Below are 23,208 nucleotides of genomic sequence, written 5' to 3'. Positions count from 1 at the left end.
AGGAGGGTGCAAAACAGTGTTGTAATCATCGGTTATGCAAAATAGTTTGCCAAATTTATTTCAGATGTTATCATGTCAGCACAACAGGGCTTGATACCAATTCCTAATTAGTTGTTTTCCTAACTAACTTTACTTTTTTAATGAAGTAAATAGCATTTCTCTAGTTATCATTTAGGCCATGCTGGTAAAACACAATTTCACACTGGATATACATTGTAAGAAGTAGCACAGTTACTTTTTCCTGGAAAGGTCTGGAATACTAGAGGATTTCCAGGCCAAACCCTCCAGCACTTGTGTTCACCGAGGACAGAGAACTACAAACGTCTTGATAGCTTTGACAGTTACAGTACATATGAGATCACCCTTTGACAGAGGTTGCAGTTCAAATGCAGCTGACAGACTTCAGTATAGTTGCTGGGTATGAGTGGTGTTGACCCCTAAGATGCCTCCAGTTTGATTGCCCATTTACCAAGCTTGTATGGGATGTGAGTCACTGATGTATTACATTACCTTCGTGACGGTTTATCTCCAGTGAGTCAGTGGCGATAAAGAAGCTGAGTTAATATTTGCCAATTGCATTTACTAAAATCACATACCCCTTAGTGGCAAATGATCCATGAAATGGGCTGTAAAGGGGCCAAAAGGAATTGTTCTTTTTGATAGTACAGCTGCAGCTGAGTGAAGGCCTCGTGAGCTGGAGGGCCCAATAAAGGAAAGAGGTATTTTCCCATTGTTTCACTGCAGGGGGATTAGTTATAACTTACAAGCCTGCCATAGCAACAATTCCATGACAACAGATCGTCATATTCACAAATTACCTGTTGGTCTCAATTTCCTTCCAAAAAGCTACCACATATCCCTTCTGAAACCCTCAGAGTTGCCACATTTGCCTACAGAAATTTCATTTGAAAAATGCATATATCTTCCACCTATCAGTAGGTCTGAAATGATTACAGTGGACTGGAGCATCCTGTGATTTTTAAGGAATGTAGCCCATGTTCTCTGCAGAGAGCCTGGCAGCAGGAGCCCTGGTTAGCCACAGGCAGGATCTGTGCTCACCAAGAAATGGCAGAGGAATGGCAAATTTGACAGAGCAGACAAGCAGAGGTAAGAAATGATAAATGGCAAAAGGACTGGGTCTCCTGTCTCTCCTTGTTTTTTTTGCAGGAGAGATCAGCCAGGTGTCTGATGCTACTTTCTCTTCTGAATGGAGCAGAAGTGGATGGTAGTTCTATGAATTGTTTGTTTTATTCTGTCTGTCCCTTGGTCACCATTTTAACGTGTGCTGATAATGTTCCACCCAGGTCTGTATGTACTGACGGGGGCTTGCAGGGGAGTAATGCTTTAGCTCATCCCTCCTGCTCACTCTGTCATGCCCCAAACCACATGTAAGAGACAAAGGGCTGGGAGTTGTGGTGGTCAGTCTCACCATGTCTTTGTTATGTAAGGGCTACTGTAATCTGAAGGGTATCTTTGACAATTGTTTCATATGTAGCTCCTGCTGCTTTTGTGCTACCCATCAAGGATAATAGCATTTTGTTCTGAAGTCCGGAATTAGATCTCTGGATTCTTCTTTTTTTCTGCTGTCATATCAATGTGAATGAAATAGATGTATTGATTGCCTATGTGGGAATTGGAAAGGAAGAGGACCATGATTTAAAAAAAAAAAAAAAGAAAAAAGAAAGAAAAAAAAGAGCTATATCTTAACAGAGTTCTACATTCAGATTTTGAATCTCGCCTTGATGTGGGAAAATCAAGGAGACTCCATCAAAACTCGATCAGAGTTATGGTAAGAGTCTGCTGACTTTGAGTGTTATTGTTGCACTGTGTGGGATTTCAGATCATCCTCATAACTACAATGTCATATTCTCACGATTTGTGTTATTTTCTAGGTATCCTGCAGTATAACTGTTAGGGTGGAGAAGAGTGGGAAGGACGATTAAAAGGAAAAGAAGCAGAAATCTATTACTTCTGTCTCTGGTGCTGTGAAGTCTATCAGTTTGTACAGCAGCCAAAATGGCATGGTTTCAAGAACAGACTTTACCTTCCAGCAGTGCCCTGCCTCGAGTGCGAGTGACAATGGAATTAATGAGGCACAGACAGTGGGAAAGGGGTAACGTGAACTCATGTTTCATGCACTGCACAATGCTCTCACCTGTTACTGCGGGACTTTCTTAAGAGCAGCAGCAGCCGCAAATCTTTGTCTGGCAGATGTTTGCACCTGAGTAAGTGGCTCTGAAACGTGTGAGGGGAACAACTGTGAGAACTGGGGGGTAGTTTTAGGACATTTAACTTTGTTCACACCAGAAAGCTTGGTGAAGTGGTGAGCTAGGCACAGTCCTCAAGGCTGGCTCACTGCCTGCCAACAAGATAAAAGTCCATGGGCTGCTCTGGCCTGAAGACTTGCAAAAAGGGTGAAACCTAAGTCCACTTCGTGCCATTTTCCTGCTCACTTACTGTTGGGTGTCATTTTGGTGTTATTGTATTCCCAAAGGGGCGTGGAGCAGTTGAACATGTGGGAATGTCTTTTTTGCTTGTTTGCCAGATTTTTTTTGACTGGGTGAGAGGCTTCCTGTCCCTCAGAGGTGGTTCCCCCCACAGCATGGGTAGCATGAAGGTCAGCTTGTGCCAACACAGCTAGTAAATGCCCACACGAGACACTAAAGTTCCTGGCATCAATGATCTGTGACAGGATATTTAAGAACTATCCTACAGTAGAACATAGATCAGATCACAGAATCATAGAATTGTTTGAGCTGGAAGGGATCCTTAAAGGCCATCTAGTCCAAATCCCCTGCAAAGAGCAGGGACACTAACACTAGACCAGGTGCTCAGAGCCCCATTCAGCCTGGCTTTGAGTGTCATCAGGGATGGGGCATCCACCACCTCTCTGGGCAACCTGTGCCCATGCCTCACCACCCTTATTGTAAAAAACTTCTTCCTTATATCCAAATCTTCTTGTTTGAAATCATGTCTCCTTGTCATGTTCCCTTCTCCAGGGAGACCTAATAGCAGCCATTCAGTACCTAAAGGGGGGCTGTAAGAAAGAAGGGGACAGAATCCTTTGCATCATCTTTGTGATAGGGCAAGGGGAAATAATTTCAAACTAAAAGAGGGAAGATTTTGATTTAGATATCATGACTAAACCCTCTGGATATTTTATGGTTATGACTCTTTATGACTGCACTTAATGCCTGACCTTACAATATCTTTAGTTGTAACCTTTAGAAATATAACCATGAAAACAGCAGAAGCAACAAACACTTCCTTGAGCTGGAGGACTGTGCTGATGTGCAAACCAGAGAAAAACTGTAAAAAATAGCAATGATTGCTTGTTACTAACCCAGTGCTATGAAAAAAAAAAAAAAAAAAAAGAAAAAGCTATTAGTCAAAGAAAAAGCAACAGTGTAATGAAAGTGAAAACAAGCATTTTAAAGAAAGGAGATAAGAAAGGGACAATTCTCTATCCCCATAGAGAGAAATGGATACTTGTCTTTTTCAAAAGATAGAAGGTTGTTGGGTGCTGAACATGGACAACTGAAAGAAAAATGAATGAAGCTCCACCTTTCAGGTACTCTGCCATCAATGTTTTGTTCTCACGCCAGATTCCTGGACTATAAAAATCTGCCTATAAGCCAAGAAAAAAACACTTCCCTGGAAGGATTTTCAAGTTACCACCTCATGGCAAGATGGAAATAAAAAAGGAGAGGTCATTTTGGATCTTCTGCCTCATTTGGAGTTTTTGCAAGGGGAAAGAACCAGTTCAGATAGGTAAGAAAAAAATCTAAGATTCTTTCTTCACATATTGATCTCCATAGGTGACAACTGGAGTAGTTAAATGAAAAGATGTAACATATTCATGTAAGAGCTGTAGGCATGCCAGATACTGCTATGCATTTTGCCTTCTCATCTTTAATTTAAGTCATTTAAATCATTTATTGTTGTTTCATTATTTTTTTCTCCAACACTGGGTGGTATATCAATTGCTTTATGTCCTAAGTGACTAATCTTAAAAAAGCAGACTCTCTGCATGCAATTTCCATCGTAAAAAAGTGACGCCCTTTTTAACACATATTGCATACATTTTTTGTATAATGCCTGCTAGGCTTGGTTGGCCAGTGTGAATTACTCCATTGGGAGTAACCACATTGTTGTGCTCTCTTGCACTGTTACCTCCTGGGTTGTCTTTGAATGTCTTATACTTTTCCTAATCACTTGATACATAAGCAACTGATGTGACTGCTACTGCTGTCTTAGTAATTCTAGCAATTACACTTCCAAGAAGGAGTAAAAGATTTCTCATTTCCCTTCATTACTGTGTAAAAAGAGTGCTAAATTACACTATTCCACTTCATTGCTATGAACATCTATAGCAAATTACAGTCTCTTCAACAAGTTGTTCCTGTAAGAGCCTTTTGGCACTTAAGCTTTTGTTGCATGCTTCTGACTACAGGATGCTGCTTCTTAGATTTGAACATCCCATAACACTTTAGAGTTCTCTGAATATACCAATGGCTGATTCTGATTTGATCTTTAAGGACGTTGGTGTATTGATATTCCTAAATGTGGTGTGTCAATGATGCAAAGAAATTTGCTCATTTTCCTTGATATTCAGATAGGCCCAAAAGAGATGCCAAATGCACAATGTAGCAAGATTATCTTATTTAATTCTATGCGTAGCTTTCTTTGATTCCCATTTGCTTTATGCATCAGTGGTATAGAAATTACTTTCTTAAGTGATGTCTTACATGTACTTCAAGTATACAGGTTGCTCCAAAAGCACTGCTTGCTATTTTTTTTCCACATAGAGGAGTTCAGTGACACATCTTTTGTTTCACATGCACTTCCATGTCAGATGCCATTTTGTCAGCAAACTGCCCATCTGCTGACATCTGTCACGTGGCAATAAAATGTAACATGGGAATATTGGTGGGAAGGTTCAACGTCTACCACTGCACCACCAACATCTGCTTCTGACATTATGGGCCAACATAATAAAATAGGAGGCATTACTTTCGGAGCAGCCTTCCTAACAACACCATTGACAGAGCTACAACTCAGCTCCAAGAAATAAGTTTGTCTGAGATGAAAAATAAGCATTTGTGAGCTGATTTTTGAAGCTGGTGGCAACCTCAGCCACTGAGACTGAAGGCTGCCATTTTGCTAACAACTCGGGTGACTCGTGGTGCGTCCTGGCATCTACCAGGACTTTACATTTTTTGAATTCAGAACTCTTTCCCTTTACAATTCTAAACAGCAGCAACAGAAAAAAACAAAGCAGCTCATGCAAGGTGGATCATTAACCTCGATGCTCTGAATCTTTCTTTAGTCCAGGTCTCCACTGTTGGTAGGAGCGAGTGTACCACCTGGGGCAATTTCCACTTTCATACATTTGACCACGTTAAGTTCACTTTTCCCGGAACCTGCACATACGTCTTTGCTTCTCACTGCAATGACAGCTACCAGGACTTCAACATCAAAATCAGACGCAGTGACAAAAACAGTCACCTGATCTACTTCACTGTCACTACTGATGGAGTGATCTTAGAGGTGAAGGAAACAGGCATCACAGTGAATGGGAACCAGTAAGTAAAGATGCTACTGCTGCTTTCTAGCGTTGTGGCTTTATTGCTAGGTATTAGCAAGGGGTCATCTGTCTAAAAAGGTATCCTACTATGCAGAAAGCAAAGAGCTGTGTGTGTTATTAGCACATTGAACAGTGTATGGTGAAGAGTCCAGCCCATTGTGGTGGAGATGGCAAAAAGAACATAAATGACAGCTCCCAGAGGTTAACCACAACATGTTTAGAAAAGGCAATGTGTATGTAACAAAGCATAAGGTGTAGATTTCCTTGATGCTGCTTTGTTCAAAGGTAGGAGAGGGGAAAGATAAAATCAACACTTTAATTAGAAAATTGATTTTGTAGAAAATCTGTATTTTTTTTTTCCAAACATTATTTCTGTGATACTAACCTTAGCACTGTTTGTTGCTATTCAGGAACAGATCATCCTTTTAGAAAAAGTTTACCATTTCTAGACTGTGCAGAAATGGCCCTCCTTTGCAGATCACAGCTTGCTATGGGGTCTTCTACACAAGGGCAGAATTTCCAGAAATCAAAATTCACATCTTTAATTTCGATCTGAAATAAACCAGAAAGTGATCTGAAAATAAAATAAAATGGGCTGAGGCAGGTGTTGGCTCTGGGAAGAACCCTCACAATCTTGTTGGAGAGAAAATCACAAGCATTATGGACTGTCTTCTATTGATATCCATCCAGAAACAACCAAATACAGAACAACGTCGCTCAGATGTATCTCCTAAATCAAAGGGGGAAAAAGCTCACATGTTCTAGCCATTCTCTGATCTATTTTTCAGGCTTCAGGAAAGTAAGAAGTAATTGGCTTGGTAAGATAAAAAACTAACATGGGTCTGAGTCACGTCAATGCATTGGCAGTAAAACAGGCAAAAATATCACTGTAACTTCCAGGTGACAATGAAAAGCCTGCAGAGATTGTGAGAACCTGTGGTATCCTTAAATGGAGAGCAATATCCCAGTATTGGGATCTTGCTCCCTGTAACACTTTGAGTTAGATCCTCAATTCATATAAAGCAGAGAAGCTACTTTGGTATCAATAGAGTAGCTAATGTAATATTGACATGCTTGTGACCAAAATTGTATTGTGGGTTATTAGAATGTCACAGTAGACAAGGTTATCATACTAAAACTTAATGCATTAATGTGGATGCAGGCTGACCTCCATGGCTTATATGCCTCCTTTTGACTCTTATTCTTTTTTCCTGTATCTCTGGGAAGATTTGATTTTTTTTTTTTAACCATTATTTTGTTCTTTTTTCCCAATGTAATCTGTTTTGTACCCTGCAATTTCCAGGATCCCTCTGCCCTTCAGCTTGAAAAGCATCCTGATTGAGGACACCTGTGCATACTTCCAAGTCACCTCCAAGCTGGGTCTGACGCTCAAGTGGAACTGGGCTGACACTCTCCTAGTATGAACAGCCAGTTAGTTGTTTTTCTCTTAGTGAACCTCACCAATGATGAAAAGCAGAGTGGGATGCAGGCACCATGTTAATATAAGAAACTGAGAGGCAGTGGTGGTGGGGAAGTATCACAGTATCCACATGTTGACGGGGCCTACCACAGTAGGTAATGGTTTCAGAAGACAAGGGAGTGGGGTTGCAATGCCCAGGCCTCCCTAGGCAGTTTTACATGACAAAAAGTGCCACTGTCAATGCTGGAGCATCTCTATAGTTATCTGCTTCCTACGTGGGGTACAGCTGGTGACCCCAGCTCTTTCCCAATGCACATCTTTTGTGGGAAACTGATCTATGTGGTCATTTGAGAAGACCTTGGCATCTCTCATTCCAAGGCATTGCTATAGGGCAATTCCCCTATATACTTTCACTCCAAAATACCCTCTGCAGTGGTGGTGTATTTATCCACCTCAGTCAGGAATGAGATTAAATAAACAGAAGTTGTTTTGCAGGGCAGAGAGACAGAAAATAAGTAGAAGGTGAATGGAAGCAATCAGGTGGTAATTCAGGATCTAATTTAATGAAGTATTTGTCATCTTGTTTGTCTATGCTTTTCTGTAGTGAGCCATATGGTAATATGCTGCTGATGGGAGAAGAAACCTTTAAACCCTGAGTTTCCTCTTGGCTTTTCTTTCTTAGCTGGACCTGGAAGAAACATATAAAGAGAAAATATGTGGTCTGTGTGGGAACTATGATGGCAATAAGAAGAATGATTTAATTTTGGACGGTAGGCCATGAACACAGCATGTTGAATGTAGGAGTGTGTTATAGATCACATGAAACTTGGCATCTGTTTTCTCTATGTGGGATTTCAGATTTCTGGACAGACATCTTGAAATACCCAAACATTTCCATAGATGGAGCAATTTAAAAGTTTGTGGGATGATCTGAGATTCTCTGCTGCTTGCAAGTGTCTCTCAAACCTCGCTGACCCAATTTAATTGCAGCAGTACTGCCAAGTTTCCCACTGACTGTATCAAACTTTAAGGAATTTGCAGTCTCAAATGAGGCATGATTGCACTTCTGCCCTTCTGCTTTCATCACTTTGCAGTTAGATATCAGGTATGATTAGTTTTGGCTATGTAATGAAACAAAAGTGCCATGAGTGACCCAGGAAGATTTCACTGAGCATCTTTGCAGAAACCACGGTGCCATCCACTGATACCTTCAGGTGCAGTTCTGGGCTGGAAGGAGGGCAGCACAGCAAACAGCTGAGGCTGCAGTCCTGCAGCAGGATGTGAGTGTCAAGAAGCTTGCACTCTATTGTATTTTCTGCAGGACTGAAGCCAAATTTTTATTTTATATATCCCTTTGTGTAATACCTGGGCTTTTTAAGTCACAAAAAAATATGGCCACCTACCATTCAGAATGAATAATTAAATTTCAAACTTTGTCAGAAGGATTTCACAGATCTAGGATCAAGTGGCTGGTAATGCTTTGGGAAAATATGTCCCTATACTCTCTGTAATACGAACATTGTGTGCCTGTCTTCCCAGCTTCTTTAGCCTGTACAGAGCAGCAAGTTACTGGATGACTACACATGCATCCAAATCTGTGCTTTAGGTTGCAATAATATAATGCAAACTGATCTGTATGACCATTACACGTACAAATACAAAATTCTGTAAGATCACATGTACTCATAAGTCTTTGAAAGTGATGCAATGTAATAGAAAGGTCAAGAGTCTCATGTGATTATCGTTGCCAAGACTGTCAGCAGTTCTTGATAGAAATATGCCAGATTCCTGATCATAACCCAAATGGAAGTTACACCAGAAAGTTATATGCTGTGTTATGGTTAAGTAAATTTGGTAAAGATTTGGTAAAGATGAGGTACATATTTATAGAAAAACTGATCTAAGTGATTGTAGGCAGTTATTCAGATGAATCTGGGGATTTTGCAGGATATAAAATGCACCCAAGGCAGTTTGGGAACTTTCACAAAGTTGAGGATCCATCAGAAAAGTGTCCTGATGTGAGGCCAGATGACCACACTGGAAGACATCCTACAGAGGATGACAATAGATGCAGTAAATATGTAAGTATGTGTGGCTAAGAAGTATAAACCTTTCTGAACTATTACAGTCCTGGAGTGACTGTGTTGAAACAAGGGCTATTTAGAGAACAGAATGTTATCTTATACTTGAAGGACTGTCCTACTATAGTGATAAAGAAATAGATAAGTGGGAAAATATGCAATTTTACGACCACATCCAGTCCGAGAAAAAGAATCTCGTAACAGAAAGTCAGACTTGATGACCTCTGGAGGTCCATGTGATCATGGACTTGTGTCATCAGAGGTTAGGATTCACATCCATCAGCCTGAAAGTCGCCAAAATGTCAATTATTGCTTTTCTTTTCCTCCTCTTTTTTTTTTCCCCTTCAGAAAAAAATGTGCAAGAAACTTCTGTCCCGATTTGGAAACTGCCCCAAAGTGGTTGCTTTTGATGATTATGTAGCTACCTGCACTGAGGATATGTGCAACTGTGTGGTTAATTCTTCTCATTCTGATTTGGTTTCCAGCTGCATATGCAGCACTTTAAACCAATACTCTCGAGACTGTGTCCTCAGCAAGGGAGACCCTGGGGAATGGAGAACCAAAGAGCTTTGCTGTAAGTAGTAATGCTCGGGAGGTTAGGATGTTTGACATATATGCATGAATCCTAATCCCAGCAGAGCAAAGATAGGAGCTCCTTTAACTACATTGACTCAAGCTGTAGAAGTACTTTGACTGAAATGTTGCTGATGGAAAAGCTTCAACAAATTTAACTTGATTTTGCTCCTCAATTAGTAATTGTATCTTAGTATCTTCTCTCTTCTCCTTTTTTCAGTTCTTTTTAGTTTTACCATGCTCATTTAATTCGTAACTAACCTTGTTTAAAATTTTGATGTCTAGTCTAAAGAAGTAACACAGAAGTCTAACATACCTGTTCTTAGCTGCTCCTTTGCTTTCCTACTCAGTAGTTGCAGCTACTAAGCAGGAAATCCCTGTCAATCTGGGTTGAAGACTACAGGTAGTTCTTCCAAACAGCTGTTGTGGACTAGGATGGAAGATTAATGCCAGAATGAGAGTTGCTTAAGGCAAAAATAAGTTATTGCAGCTCCTGGTGTCTTTTGCTGGTATCATGACTTCAGCCAACCTTGAGTTAGTAAAATAATGTTAAATAACTAATGTTTCTCAGCATTATTACTGTTTTCTCCAAAGATAAAGTAAAAGCAATCGTAAGACATTCCTTTAGAGGGTAACAAGACATGACACATCTGGATAGAAAGTTTTGCAACCAAGATTTGGGGGAAGGGAGGAGTTGGGTAGTGATGCAGTGATTTTTAAGCGTTCATAAATTCATCATTAACATGCCACATTTTTCTTTGGTTTTGCAGATCAGGAATGCCCAAGCAACATGGAGTACATGGAATGTGGAAACTCCTGTGCTGACACGTGTGCTGACCCAGAAAGGAGTAAGATATGCAAAGCCCCATGTACAGATGGTTGCTTCTGTCCTCCTGGTAAGGCAGTTTGCTTCTTCCAATAGGTCACACAACAAGGGAGAAGGAAGGAGAATATTTCCTTTCAGTTAGTGGGTTGTTTTTTAGTTTTTTTTTTCCTTTATGATTTTACACTAGAATCAGTGAATAAATTGTTTCTTCTAGTATAATTTAACAACTTCCTTCATCACAGAATCACAGAACCATGGAATCACAGGTGTTGGAAGGGACCTCTAGCAATCATTGAGTCTAATCCCCCAGTAAAGCAACTTCCCTAAAGTAGGTGGCACACGAAAGTCCCCACCTGGGTTTTGGAAGAACCAAATCTCTAAAGATGCAAGATTCTGATGGTGGAGAAGGGGAAGTCTAGGTGTATGTGTAGCCTAGTGGAGAATAAGGCTTGCTGTAGGTTGTGTCATATGTAAAATAAATACATTGGCAGGTTCATTCATGAGCAGTCTTGCACGTGAAGAAGTTGAGGTTTGATCTGTTAGTTTCACTATTAGAAATGGATGGAAACTGGCTGACTGGCACTTGGTAATCCTGCTCATTGTGTAGAACTCCAGTAACATGCAGAGATATTCTTTGGGATATTTTATCTTATGTTGCTTTCATGTGAGTTCTAGTGAGAATTCTTTCAGATCAATTAATGCCTGAGAGGGCGTGGTGTGTTGCTTTTGATAAAACATGACCCACTCATTTATTTGTAGAAATGATACAAGGTTTTTTTTCTTTGCTTTGATCTTCCTTCTTGGTGTTTCCCAAACTTACTAAGAAATACTAACCAGCCAATGTGTCTGAACAGGAACTATCCTTGATGACCTTGGTGGCAAAAAATGTGTTCCCAGAGACAGCTGTCCCTGTATGTTTCAAGGCAAAGTCTACTCATCTGGAGGGACTTACTCCACTCCTTGCCAAAACTGGTACTGTTGTGAACTTGATTGCACAAACAAGATAGAGGCAGTTATTGGAGAGCATCAATTAGTTGCATTCTGTTCTTTAACCCTTTTTACTGTTCCTAACATCCTAAGTAACCATGGCACTAATGAAAAAACTGGGATCTGAGTAGCAACAGCATTTGGAAAAACTTTGAGGCAACCCTCAACCACACACTGCTATCACCTTCACTTGGAATTGCCAGAAAGTATTAAGCCTGGGATACCAAAAGGCAGAAAAATGAGACTCTTTGCTTATTAGTTTAGAAGCATTGGCCTCTAATGTGTAGCAATTCCATGCTAATGAGTAATTTTCCAACCACTGCTAGATCTCTAAAGGGCTGTTTGAAAGCTTGGATCTCAAAGAATTATTCTGTGGTGCATGGCTGGGTAGAGCAGATGTTCTGAGAATCCCTTTGGATTAACTGTTTCCTACCCCATTCTCAAAGGTAGGAAATACTCCCCAGAACCCGAGTTTTGAAGGACTCTGAGTGGTTCCCATATAGCCACGGGCTCAGCCTTCACAAAACCTGAACCAACATGGCCTGGCTGTTCTCCTTTTGCATTAACAGCTCTAATTTTTACAACTGCTCTTTAATTCAGCCTCTGAAAAGTTGCAACAGGAACTTGCTGAATCATCAATAGCATAAAGTTATGCAAGATCCTGTTTGAAGAGTTATTTCTTTTAAAAAGTTAAGTAAGCAGTTTAGGCCCTGGAAATATATACCATGATATAGCATGAAGCCCAGTGCAATTAACTCTCACTGACAGACAAGTGGGGTCTTAGTATAAAATCTTTCTCCCTCAGGGATTTAATAAGCAGCTGAAAAACAAGCAGTTGATGAGACAAAGAGAGAGGAACTGATCAGATATAGATCTCAACCTTTGCTCTTTTGCAGCTATATTTATTCCAACTACTAATTTTTGTGTTTTGTACAGTACTTGCAAAGGAGGCCACTGGAGCTGTATCTCTCTGCCTTGTTCTGGAAGCTGCAGTATAGATGGAGGATTCCATATAACAACCTTTGATAACAAGAAGTTCAATTTTCATGGTAACTGCCATTATGTCTTAGCTAAGGTATGAACAATCTCCCATTTCACTCCTGAATCTCTAGAGTAACATGAAGCATTAAGCTGTGCTGGAGCTCAGCATGACTTCATTTGATTAAATGGCCTCAATCCAGCAATGCACTTCAATACATGCTCAGTGTTAAACCACAGAAATTTTTCTATTTGCAATGGACTACAGTTCAACTGTGATGCTAAGCATCAAGCTTTTGCATTTTCAACACAGTTCTACACCTTTTTTTTTTTTTTTTTGATGAATTCGTTTTCTTGCTGGATATATTAATGTAGATTAAAGCATTTCTCCTGAAGCTTTCTTCATGTGTGACTGTAGAAATGAAGTGGATGAGCTGATTCCTTCACAGAAAATTGACTATTATGTGATTCTGCACAAACACTATCCATGCAGATTGATGCTAGGAAAGAGTAAAGGGGAAAGGCAGTGAACGCTTCTGGGTTTGGAAGTGAAATTCAGCAATTTGCAGTTAGAAATTAAATGCCCCAGATCTTTCATTCTTACATTTTAGCCTTTCAGAGATATATTTTTTTCCTTTTTTCATAGCATGATAATGATTTCTGCACATCCCTTTTCTCACCTCTTTCCAGAACACCGATGACACATTTGTGGTGATTGGAGAGATCATCCAGTGTGGGACATCAAAGACAATGACTTGCTTGAAGAATGTCTTAGTCACACTAGGAAGAACAGTAAGTAACTTGCTTTAGCAAGCACGCAGAATGTCACTTTTTTTTTGGTTCACAGGATTCATTTGTGTTATCTCTAATACTGTAGACTCTTTTTGGTCTGTTGCAGTCCCGAGACTGCAAGATTAATAACAGCAGATGATGCAGTGCATGTATTTATTAGTTTTGTTCTACAGGAGTTATTTTCTTCCCAGTTTTTTGGATTCTGGCTTTTCCATTTTCTTTAGAGGTGAATGGCTCGAAATTATCCTTGTCATTTTTCCCTGTCTTTTCCATAACTTCAAACTTTTCATTCATTTCTTTTTGAAGGATGGAGATTTCTACAGGACGCAAGTATTTTTTTACAAAAAATTTGATTCCTGAGGTTTTCCCCAGTGCAAGAAATGAAGTATTGGGTATGTCACATATCCAGTGAGATGGATCGGAACCTGCACGTAGCAACTTGAGAGCAATTCTCAAAAAGATAGCTAACTTCTTAGGTATGCAAGAGCAATTAGCCAAGGCTGTCACATGTGGAGAGGGCTTTTCATTTTGTTACAGTCTACAGATTTGCAGTCTACAGTTGCAGTCTACAGTTCTGCACCACTGTATGGAATCCAGACACTGAGTTATATTTGCCCCAGAGGTAACCATATTCTGAAGACATTGCTTCTTAATGCTTAAGGAAGCTTGTCAGGTTGTTATTGTCTGTCTCATGTGCATTCATTACCACAGGGTTTTTTCTTTTTCTCTACAGACTATAAAAATCTGTTCCTGTGGAAGTATCTACATGAACAATTTCATTGTGAAGCTTCCAGTAAGCAAAGGTAAATATCTTTCTCCACAACTCTCTCAGAATAGCCTACATCAATTTACAGTTTGATTCCTGCTCCTGTCTCTGAAGAACTGGATCCTGCCCATTATAAGGTCACTGATTTAGGTGGATACAGCCTGGGACTCCCTGGAGGATTCCTGTATTACATTGAATGTGCTGGTAGAAGGGAGTTCCTGTTTTCTCAGCCTCATAAAGTTTTGTGAAGTACTTATTTTTTTCATTTCACTTTTTTCCTCTTTAGATGGCATCACCATCTTTAGACCCTCAACATTTTTCATCAAAATCTTGAGCTCAACTGGAGTACAGATTCGAGTGCAAATGAAACCTGTAATGCAGCTCTCCATAACAGTTGATCATTCTTATCAGAATCGCACTTCTGGTAGGAACTATCATATCCTTTCAGCTCACTCTTTAACAACCTGTAGCTGCTTATCTATCACTTTAAGTGAACAACATGTTTGATTTTATATTGACATTTTTATGTTATAACCCGTGATTAAATCTATACCTTTCTGCATCAAAAAAAAAAAGATTGGCCAAAACCTTCAATTTGCTGAAGATAAACTCTGTGATGTTTAGTGTGTGCAGATCTTTTGGACTCTACCTGTAAAAGCATGCTATCATTACAGTCTTGTGAGATGCAAGCAGTGTTCTCAGTTTTGCCACCAATCTCCCATTAACATCATTTAAGCTTTCTGTGTCTCCATTTCCTATCTGTGTGATTGGATAACATCTTATCCCTCCAACTTATTTTGGTTTGCTTTTACCATTTGCTTTGACTGTAAATTTTGGGGAAGGGACTTCTCTGCCTGCTAGTGATTACCGAAGCATATTTATACAGCTTCCAATTTCTGTGCTCTCACTAACTGCTACTGTAATACAGGAAATAACAATTATGCACTAAAGACATGGTTCTGTCTGATTTGTGGGGACATCAGGAAAATAAGCTTCTTTCAGGCAAGCACCATTATAGAGATAAGGGTATTTAACTTGAAGTCATTACTTTTCCCACTTGAATTACGATTTCTTTTTCTTCCTCCTCTTCTTTTTCCTCTTTATTTATCCCTACTGCCACCCATTCAAGGTCTTTGTGGAAATTTCAATAACATCCAGACTGACGATTTCAGAACAGCCACTGGAGCTGTGGAAGATTCAGCTGCTGCTTTTGGTAACTCTTGGAAAACCAGAGCCAGCTGTTTTGATGTCGAGGACAGCTTTGAAGATCCTTGCTCAAACAGTGTGGATAAAGGTAGTAGGCTTTTCATCCCTGATTTATCAGTGCTAAATATTTTTTATGTGATAAATAACTGAAAAAGCTTTAGAAGTCTCATAAACATCAGCTGTCTCTGTCTTTGAGGCTATTTCTGGAGAGAACACGTTGCTTTCTGTGAGCCTCTAAGGTGACAGCTTTGCTTTTTTAAACAAAACAAAACAAAACAAAACATACAATTTTGGAAAAAGAGCACCTTCTTTGCTGATGACATGAAAAGCACACACAGCATCAGTGAGAGCAATTTAGGCTTAAGGCTGAGCATAATTTGTTGTCACTATTCGGGCCCAGTCTTCCAGCCTAGGTTGCTACAGCTGTGCTGGGCTTAGTAAGTTATCATCACTACGGACTTCAGCAGGTGCTGTACTGTACCAGGTGCCTGTCCAGCTTCTCATTTTGACCGCATTTGAATATATGTAGGATTTACAGTGTAGCCTCCTAGGTACTACCATATATAGTAAAAGTTCACTTATTATCCTATCCTTTGTGTAATTCCTTGACAGCATTTCATGAAGAGTTAGACAAGTTCAATGGGACACAATGAAAATGGGGAGGTTTTTTTTCAGATGCTTTGTAAATCCAGCCATAGTAGTAGTGTTAGTATTCAGAAGGATGGACCCTTTGTTTCAGGAAAATGACTGTTCACTCATCTAACCACGCTTAACGTGTTGGTATGTTTATGCCCACTATTTCTTTCCAGCATCACTAGAACACTTCAGGACATTCTAGGACTGCGTGATACCTTGTAAGAAAACAAACTCAAGTTGTAGTTTGGTTTAAGTGACTGTGGACAATATTTTTTCCCATTCAGAAAAATTTGCCCAACACTGGTGTGCTCTTCTGTCTAATACAAGCAGTACGTTTGCCGCCTGCCATTCTGTTGTAGACCCTTCTGTGTACATCAAGGTAAGGCAGCAGTCTCAGTCAGTGGTTTGTTCACATCCAGCAGCTGATCTGCCTGGGAGATGGCCTGGTCTTTGGGAGTTAAATGGGCTATAGTCATGTGAGCTTGCAAAGAGGTTAATTGATATTGATGAGAAAAATAAAGTGAGAGTTTATGCAAGATACAGTGGGTCTTTTTGCCTGCTGTCCTGAAATTATTAAGTGACTGTCTTCCATCAGCAGTGCTGCCATCACTGGCAGTCCTGTTGCATGATCCTTAAGAAAAATAGGTAAAATGGGGTTTGCTGGTTTTGAAAACTGTTCAGCCTTTGAAAAGATAAATCAGTGTTTCTGTTTGGAGTCAAGCCAAGGGGTTTTGATCTAATGATTTCATTTAAAATTCACATCCAGTGGGAGAATATACACTACTTTTACAGTGTTTATATTCCATTTATTACTGTGGAAGGACATTACTCTATTTGTATTTAAAATGCAGGAAGCTGCCCATAACAGCTCGTGGTGCTCAGCTGTGTAACATTACTGATGAGCTAGCAAGTTATCACATTTCTATGCATAGTAAAGCAGTTCCAGCAAAAACTGCAGAAAATTCATGTAGTGTTTGTGTGAGATACAGCTTACTGAGAAAATACCTGAGCCTGAAATTTTGCATAAGATTTAATATGTCTTCAGATACCTATAACTCAGATAATTGTGGCTTACCCTTTACCCCATTAAATTGCTGAATATTTCCTTGTTCTTTCTGTGAACCAGGTGTAATGCCCATGTCCTTTTCTGTCCCCTAGAGATGTATGTACGACACCTGTAATGCTGAGAAGAGTGAAGTTGCACTGTGTAGCGTGCTCTCTACTTACTCCAGAGACTGTGCTGCGGCAGGCATGACCCTTAAGGGCTGGAGGCAGGGGATCTGTGGTATGCATCCTATAATGTCTTGAGTAGGGATGTAGGGGAACATCTTCAGTCTGCAGTGTGTGGCAGTCTGTGGCAGCCTGTAGCTTCTGAGCTCAGTCAAGCTCATAGATCTTTGAAAAATAGAATAAGCATATATAAGCTCTTCAAAAACCTTTACCTGCCAATATCACTTCATGAAGAGGCTCTTAGGATGCATGCACCTTGCGTATCACATTAGGTGAGTTCTGTATTGAATCACAACAAGGAGTCACAGTTAGATTAGTTTTGGATTCACGGGCTTCCCAATGCATTGTGATTCTGACAGATTTTTTACAGTTCTACTCAATCTTTCTGTCTCAGGCATTGGCCGTGCACACGGTATCATTCTCATTATTTGCATTTTTTCGAGCTATAACTTGACTTTTAATAAATACATGTTGCTTTTGTTTTTTCTGAGAATGTGAAAGTGTTGAAAAGTATATTCATCTCAGGAGTATCTAAGAATAAATAAGTTTCTTGGAATGTAAGTGCATATTTGAGCATATACGTAGTCAGTAAATCCTGGGTTAGGAGTCCACAAATAAATATTTATTTATATGATACTGCCAGAATTTGCTATGGGATGCTATCGGAGCTGAGGGTAGAACTCATCAGTTGTAGTTTCTGAATTTTAGTATGAAGTTTTCCATTTTTCTATTAATTGCCAGGCAGTTCAAATGAGATTTGCCTGCCTCAACATGAAAATAAATGTATGGGTTTCTTAATAACTTATTTGAATAAGAAAGATAATAAGAATGATTTTTACGCAGCTATGGTATGTTTTATTACCTGAGTTAGAGGCTAGGTGCAACGTTTAATAGAGGCAGTGCAGCTGGTGCTTTGCAGAAGGCATGGAAGATTGGAGTAAGAACAATTTAATAAGCCTGTGCTGAAATAATTATTAGGGAACACAGTGCAGTCTACAGCATATTATCCTAGAGTCATGCAGACTTACACACTAGCCAGTCCTTGTCTATCGAGAGATTTGTTGTCAAGATAGAATTACTGACACACTGCACACTAAAGCACGATGATTTTGCAGCATGGGTCTGAAACCTGACTCATGACACAATAGGCAATATTAACCCAAACAGTGCAGTAACCTTGAGAAAGTGCTAATGGCTTAATGATCATAATCGTTTTAGCCTTTTTTTTTTTTTTTTTTTTTTTTTAAGAGGGAATAATCTTTTGGGAACATGCCTGTGATAAGATTGAAGGTTGTGCTATTCAGGAGTGAAGAAGTAAATGGGCCAGAACAGTCACTCTCGGTGCTCTGTCCCATGGTGGCAGGTGGGAAGGGTCTTTCAGCTCCTGCAGCTGTGGGCATCTGTGTGCTGCAGGCACCATCTGAGACAGGTTATATTGCACAGGGTGGCTACAGTGCAGTCAGCAGAGCGTATGAAAAAGAAAACCCCACTAGCTAATGGAAGGCAGTTCATATATATGGCAGTCCTTAGTGGAAGCACAAACCATTAGCTGAGCTTCTCGTTACTGGGATTAGTAATCTCTTCTAAATCACAGCACTATTCTTCTAGGTCTCCTTGTGCAAGCTTCCTTGAAACTATCTTTGGTATGCTCTTATGCCTCCAGTTGTGATACCCACATAATCTAAGATTACAAATCTGTGACTGTGGGTAACCAAAAAGCCTTCTTCTTACCAGACCTAGCTTTACCAAAATTGGTCTTTTCCCACCAAAAAAAGAGAGGGAGAAAGGAGACACATTTGTTAGAAATGATATTATTAATAATTAACAATTGAAGCACCCATTCAGATAAATCTTTTGGTATATCGGATGGACTGCGATATAAACTCGAGTTCAAGGACTTTATAAATATCTTTCTTACTTGACCTACTGTGATTTATATAAACCAGTTGCTGCATCCTCATAGCACTCCTATAAAGTATGAAAATATGGACTGCCTATCCTAATATGGGATATCATGCCTGCTCCAGCTGAGAGCAGGAAACCAACTGGCTTTTGTTGGTGGAGGTGGTTTTCCATGTGTACACACACCTAGCACACAAACTAATCTAAGAAAGCATACAATGGACATTGACTAAAAAACCATACAGAGCTTTGTTTAAGCATGGAGCCTATGGCTGATATGGTGATAATATTACTGCAAAGATTAGCGCTGTTCCCCATAAGCAACCCTCCTGTACCTTCTGGTACCTCCGTGCATGTCTGAAAAACAAAGCAATGGGTCTTACCTTTGGGGATCTGAGTCAAAAAGAGGTCCAAGAGGACTAGGACCCCAGTTCTCATTGAATTTCAGAGGAATCTGGATGCCAACCTTTCTTGAAAGTCACATTCCTGATATTTCCTTATACAACTTGATCCTACTGATTTCCTTACACTTTCCTTACACTTCCTATTTCCTTACACTACTTGATCCCTACAGATCCCTACTGCAGATTTTATGGCAGTGTTTTGAAGGTAGTATTTCCTGTTAGCACAAAAAGATAAATCAGCTTTTCACTGTCTTACAGGTTTAGTTGAGATCTGTAGATTTTTAGTATTTAACTGTTTGACCCACCCAACAGGGCGCTTAAAAATTTGGTTTCTCATTTCTTTGAAGGATAAAAAGAAGAGGTAACATCAAATGATTAGCAGAGTTCCTTATCACTGTCCATTTAATGCCCCAAATTAACTCTATAAAATAGCTCAATTCTTCCATTTCTTTTCCTACCCAATTAAATCATTAGTTAGGGAGAGAAAACTCACTTTTATCTACATGGAGAAGTGAGAAGATACTGGCTTCAGTTCTTGACATAAGATGGAATTGTAAATTTTACAAATACAAAATGACACTGACTCTTATTCAGTCAAGATACATGATACACCCGGTTGGGTATTTCAGAATTCAATCTCACCTAGTTTTATGCAGGCTTATGTGAGCAGGCTTCTCCCAGACCACTGGGAGACAAGGTGTTCTAGTTTGGAAAATGTACATTTATGGATCTCAACCTGCAGAAAGCTGCATTAACAGCATGAATGATGATTGCAAAGAGAAGGCCATACATTCATTTTATTTCTCTTGCAAAGATCCCTCAGAGGAGTGTCCTGAGACTATGGTTTATAACTATAGCGTGAAGTACTGCAACCAGTCTTGCCGATCGCTGGATGAACCTGATCCGCTGTGTAAAGTTCAGATTGCTCCTATGGAGGGCTGCGGTTGCCCCGAAGGGACCTACCTCAATGACGAGGAGGAATGTGTGACTCCAGATGACTGTCCCTGCTACTACAAAGGCAAGATTGTTCAGCCTGGCAACTCTTTCCAAGAAGACAAACTGTTGTGGTAAGCTGCACTAATGATGCAAAGGTTGAATACCTGGGCTTGCTGGGGAAGTCCCTGCTCTAATCCTTGAATGTGGTAATTTTGCTCTAAGGAATCATGATTAATGTCTGCTTGATTTTACCAAAGCAAATGTTCCCCTGGCAGGAAGGGCAGCCACAGTGAAGATTAAGATCCTATATTCCTGCTAGCAAACAAGAACCTTAAAACATGTAGTGTTTGTGACCTATCTCTATGCAAAGTTCACTGTTGTGTAAAATATTCGCTTACAGCAGGAGCAAGATAGGGGCTTTGAGAGGGAAGTTTCTGGTTTGTGATGAAAAGGAGTCAAAAACATCCCCCTACACACCATCCTGCAGGCTGTTAAAAAAAAATATTGCCCAAGGAAAAAAAAAACAAAATCTCAGTTTTTAAACATAAGGGGAAAACTGGGGGAGTGAATAATAAAAGTAAGGTAATTCTCTTGCATCTCCAGTGCAAAACAACTGCCTTCTCCTCATTTTCAGCCAGCTCAGGGTAGCAGATAAATGCAAGCAAATATCAGGCTGAATTATGCAAACAATGTATTTTTATCTTTAGATGTCTGTTTTCTCTCTCTCTCTTCCAACTCTTGGATTTTTCTCTGAAAATTTTTGACTGCTTTGTAGATACAAATTCACCTAGTAATTTAGGAGGCTTCTTAATTAAGAAGGTATTACTCCCATTTCACAGACTGGAAGAGAAATGCTGAGGAAAGACTTGATTCAGAATTTAGAATGAAAGAAAAGAATTTCATCTTTAGGTCTTATCTTCCTTCTGGGGATGGCAAATCACATCTGTAACAAATATTAATTTTGATGGGAATTTGTTATTTGTGTTACTAGCAAAGCTTTGCAGAGGCTTTCTCTCTAGTGAGAGAGACAAGTGTGAAGAGCTGATGTGTTTCATTTTATGGAATCTCTTTAGCAAATGCATTCAAGGAAGATTAGACTGCATTGGAGAAACTGTCCTGGTAAAAGGTGAGATTTTGTTAAATAATAGCATTATGGTGTCAGCCAGTGTTTATAATGTTTCTCTCTACATCTCTTGCTTTCTGTAGCATTTTAGTAGTCTGCACATTTTTTACTTTCTCCCTGTAATGTGCGAATTATTGGTAACAGTTGTCTTTACAAGAATGTCCCTAGAGTTGCTGAGTTCTTTAAAAGATGAAGATATTTCCCAAAACTCAGAGGCTGTCTGCCTCCTTCTTTATCCTGTTGGTAGACAGAATGGAAATCTAATGGAAACTGTAAATGGGAAACATGTGCTGCCCTCTGAAATGCTCTACTCAGCCGCACAGAGGGGCTGATGACATCCTTATCACTTTCACCAAATCACCTTCCTACAATGTTCTTCATCCCATAGATTGCCCAGCTCCTATGTACTACTTCAACTGCAGCTCAGCGGGTCCTGGTGCCATTGGTTCCGAGTGTCAGAAGAGCTGTAAGACACAGGATATGCACTGCGTAAGGGCTTCACCTTCTGTCAGGAGTGTGGACAACATGACTGTGCATGTGTGATTGTCCTGAACAAACGCTGGTGGTAACAGGTTACACTGTTCACAAGACCAATCGCTCCACTGATAACACAGCAGCTGCAGCTACCCACCTAGCTGTGACGCTCGTAGCCTGATTGTTACTAGCTTACTGGCACGGCGTTTTGAAAGACAGTCTAAAACATTTGGGGTCCAGTACTAACACTTCTGCTGGTTCCCTGTACGTTCTGTGCATTAATGTATTGCCTTGTATCATGTTTTTATATATGCAGTATGTCACAGAATGTGTCTCTGGCTGCATGTGTCCTGATGGGCTGGTGTTGGATGGCAGTGGGGGATGTATTCCCAAAGACCAATGCCCGTGTGTCCATGGAGGACACTTTTATAAACCTGGTGAAACCATCAGAGTCGACTGCAACACATGGTATGTTATTTCAGAGAGTCTCGTTTTGTAACAAAGGCTGTTAAAAATATTGCATGGTACGTCCATGGGGCAGGATGCCTTTGAAGCCTTTCTCTTCACCATCAGAGCCATCAAACATCTAGTAAAAATTAAAAAAGGAAGCATTCCCTCTCTGCACCACAATGCATGAGCCTGTATTTAAGGGAATGGTACCAAATGTCAAAGAATTTCCATTGTTTTTTACGAACTGCTTCCACTCCAGCTTTAGAAATCCTGGCCACATCCAAGCTGGTTTGTGGCTGCTCACTGTATAAGGAAGAATGGAGTCTGTTACTGTGGGACTCAGCTCACGCCCAGAAACGGGCTGAATGTAGAGGAAGGAGGAACCACAGTGATCTTCCAGCAACCTGCAATTCTTCTGGGTGCACAGATCTCCCAGTAAGACAGATGAATGCTCCAGTTGTTCCAACTGTGGTATAACACTGCTATAGTTCTCGTAGACATTATTTATCGTGGTGGGTAAAATTCTTTGAATCCTTACCCATTATTTAGTGAGAAAATAAGAGAAGATAACAGCCAGAAACACTGGTTTGATTATCACTAGTACAAGCAATACGTTCAACATGTGAGGCCAAACCCTGATAAGTAGTTGTTGTTCTCCCAGAGGCCATTAAAAGGTTTTATTGCAGTGAGGTCTTTGTTTTCTTATGAGAACAGATTGCACACAGGGAAAATAACTGCAGAGTATCTGTGCTAAGGGAACGACAACTAAAATTTTGTGTCTATGGTGCCCCTCAGCTGGAGGTGAAGTCTGCCAGGGGAGGGTGGGAGGTAGTGCTG

At 40.1% G+C, this 23,208-nt stretch overlaps 1 protein-coding gene across 8 annotated transcripts in view; it reads left to right on the top strand.

The window, feature by feature from the left end:
* The first annotated feature begins 666 nt into the window (after positions 1–666).
* OVOA (ovomucin, alpha subunit) overlaps positions 667–23,208 on the top strand; it is a 43,354-nt gene continuing 20,812 nt past the window's right edge. Inside the window, exons 1-23 of one of the 8 annotated variants that reach the window (XM_046941371.1) lie at positions 667–719; positions 937–1,107; positions 1,610–1,789; positions 1,893–2,225; positions 3,606–3,771; positions 5,330–5,585; positions 6,891–7,005; positions 7,690–7,777; positions 8,955–9,088; positions 9,437–9,662; positions 10,432–10,557; positions 11,342–11,459; positions 12,411–12,549; positions 13,143–13,244; positions 13,978–14,047; positions 14,297–14,434; positions 15,140–15,304; positions 16,137–16,231; positions 17,011–17,137; positions 20,203–20,455; positions 21,398–21,450; positions 21,836–21,936; positions 22,238–22,389. In XM_046941371.1, the coding sequence (XP_046797327.1) occupies positions 3,690–3,771; positions 5,330–5,585; positions 6,891–7,005; positions 7,690–7,777; positions 8,955–9,088; positions 9,437–9,662; positions 10,432–10,557; positions 11,342–11,459; positions 12,411–12,549; positions 13,143–13,244; positions 13,978–14,047; positions 14,297–14,434; positions 15,140–15,304; positions 16,137–16,231; positions 17,011–17,137; positions 20,203–20,455; positions 21,398–21,450; positions 21,836–21,936; positions 22,238–22,389 (2,540 nt within the window). In that variant the 5' untranslated portion in view covers positions 667–719; positions 937–1,107; positions 1,610–1,789; positions 1,893–2,225; positions 3,606–3,689. 8 annotated transcript variants of the gene reach the window in all.

Source organism: Gallus gallus, chromosome 5 (genome assembly GCF_016699485.2).
Source record: "Gallus gallus isolate bGalGal1 chromosome 5, bGalGal1.mat.broiler.GRCg7b, whole genome shotgun sequence".
NCBI classification, from domain to species: Eukaryota; Metazoa; Chordata; class Aves; order Galliformes; family Phasianidae; genus Gallus; species Gallus gallus.
Note: the sequence above shows the minus strand (reverse complement) of the source record. Positions and strands in the feature narration are given on the sequence as shown.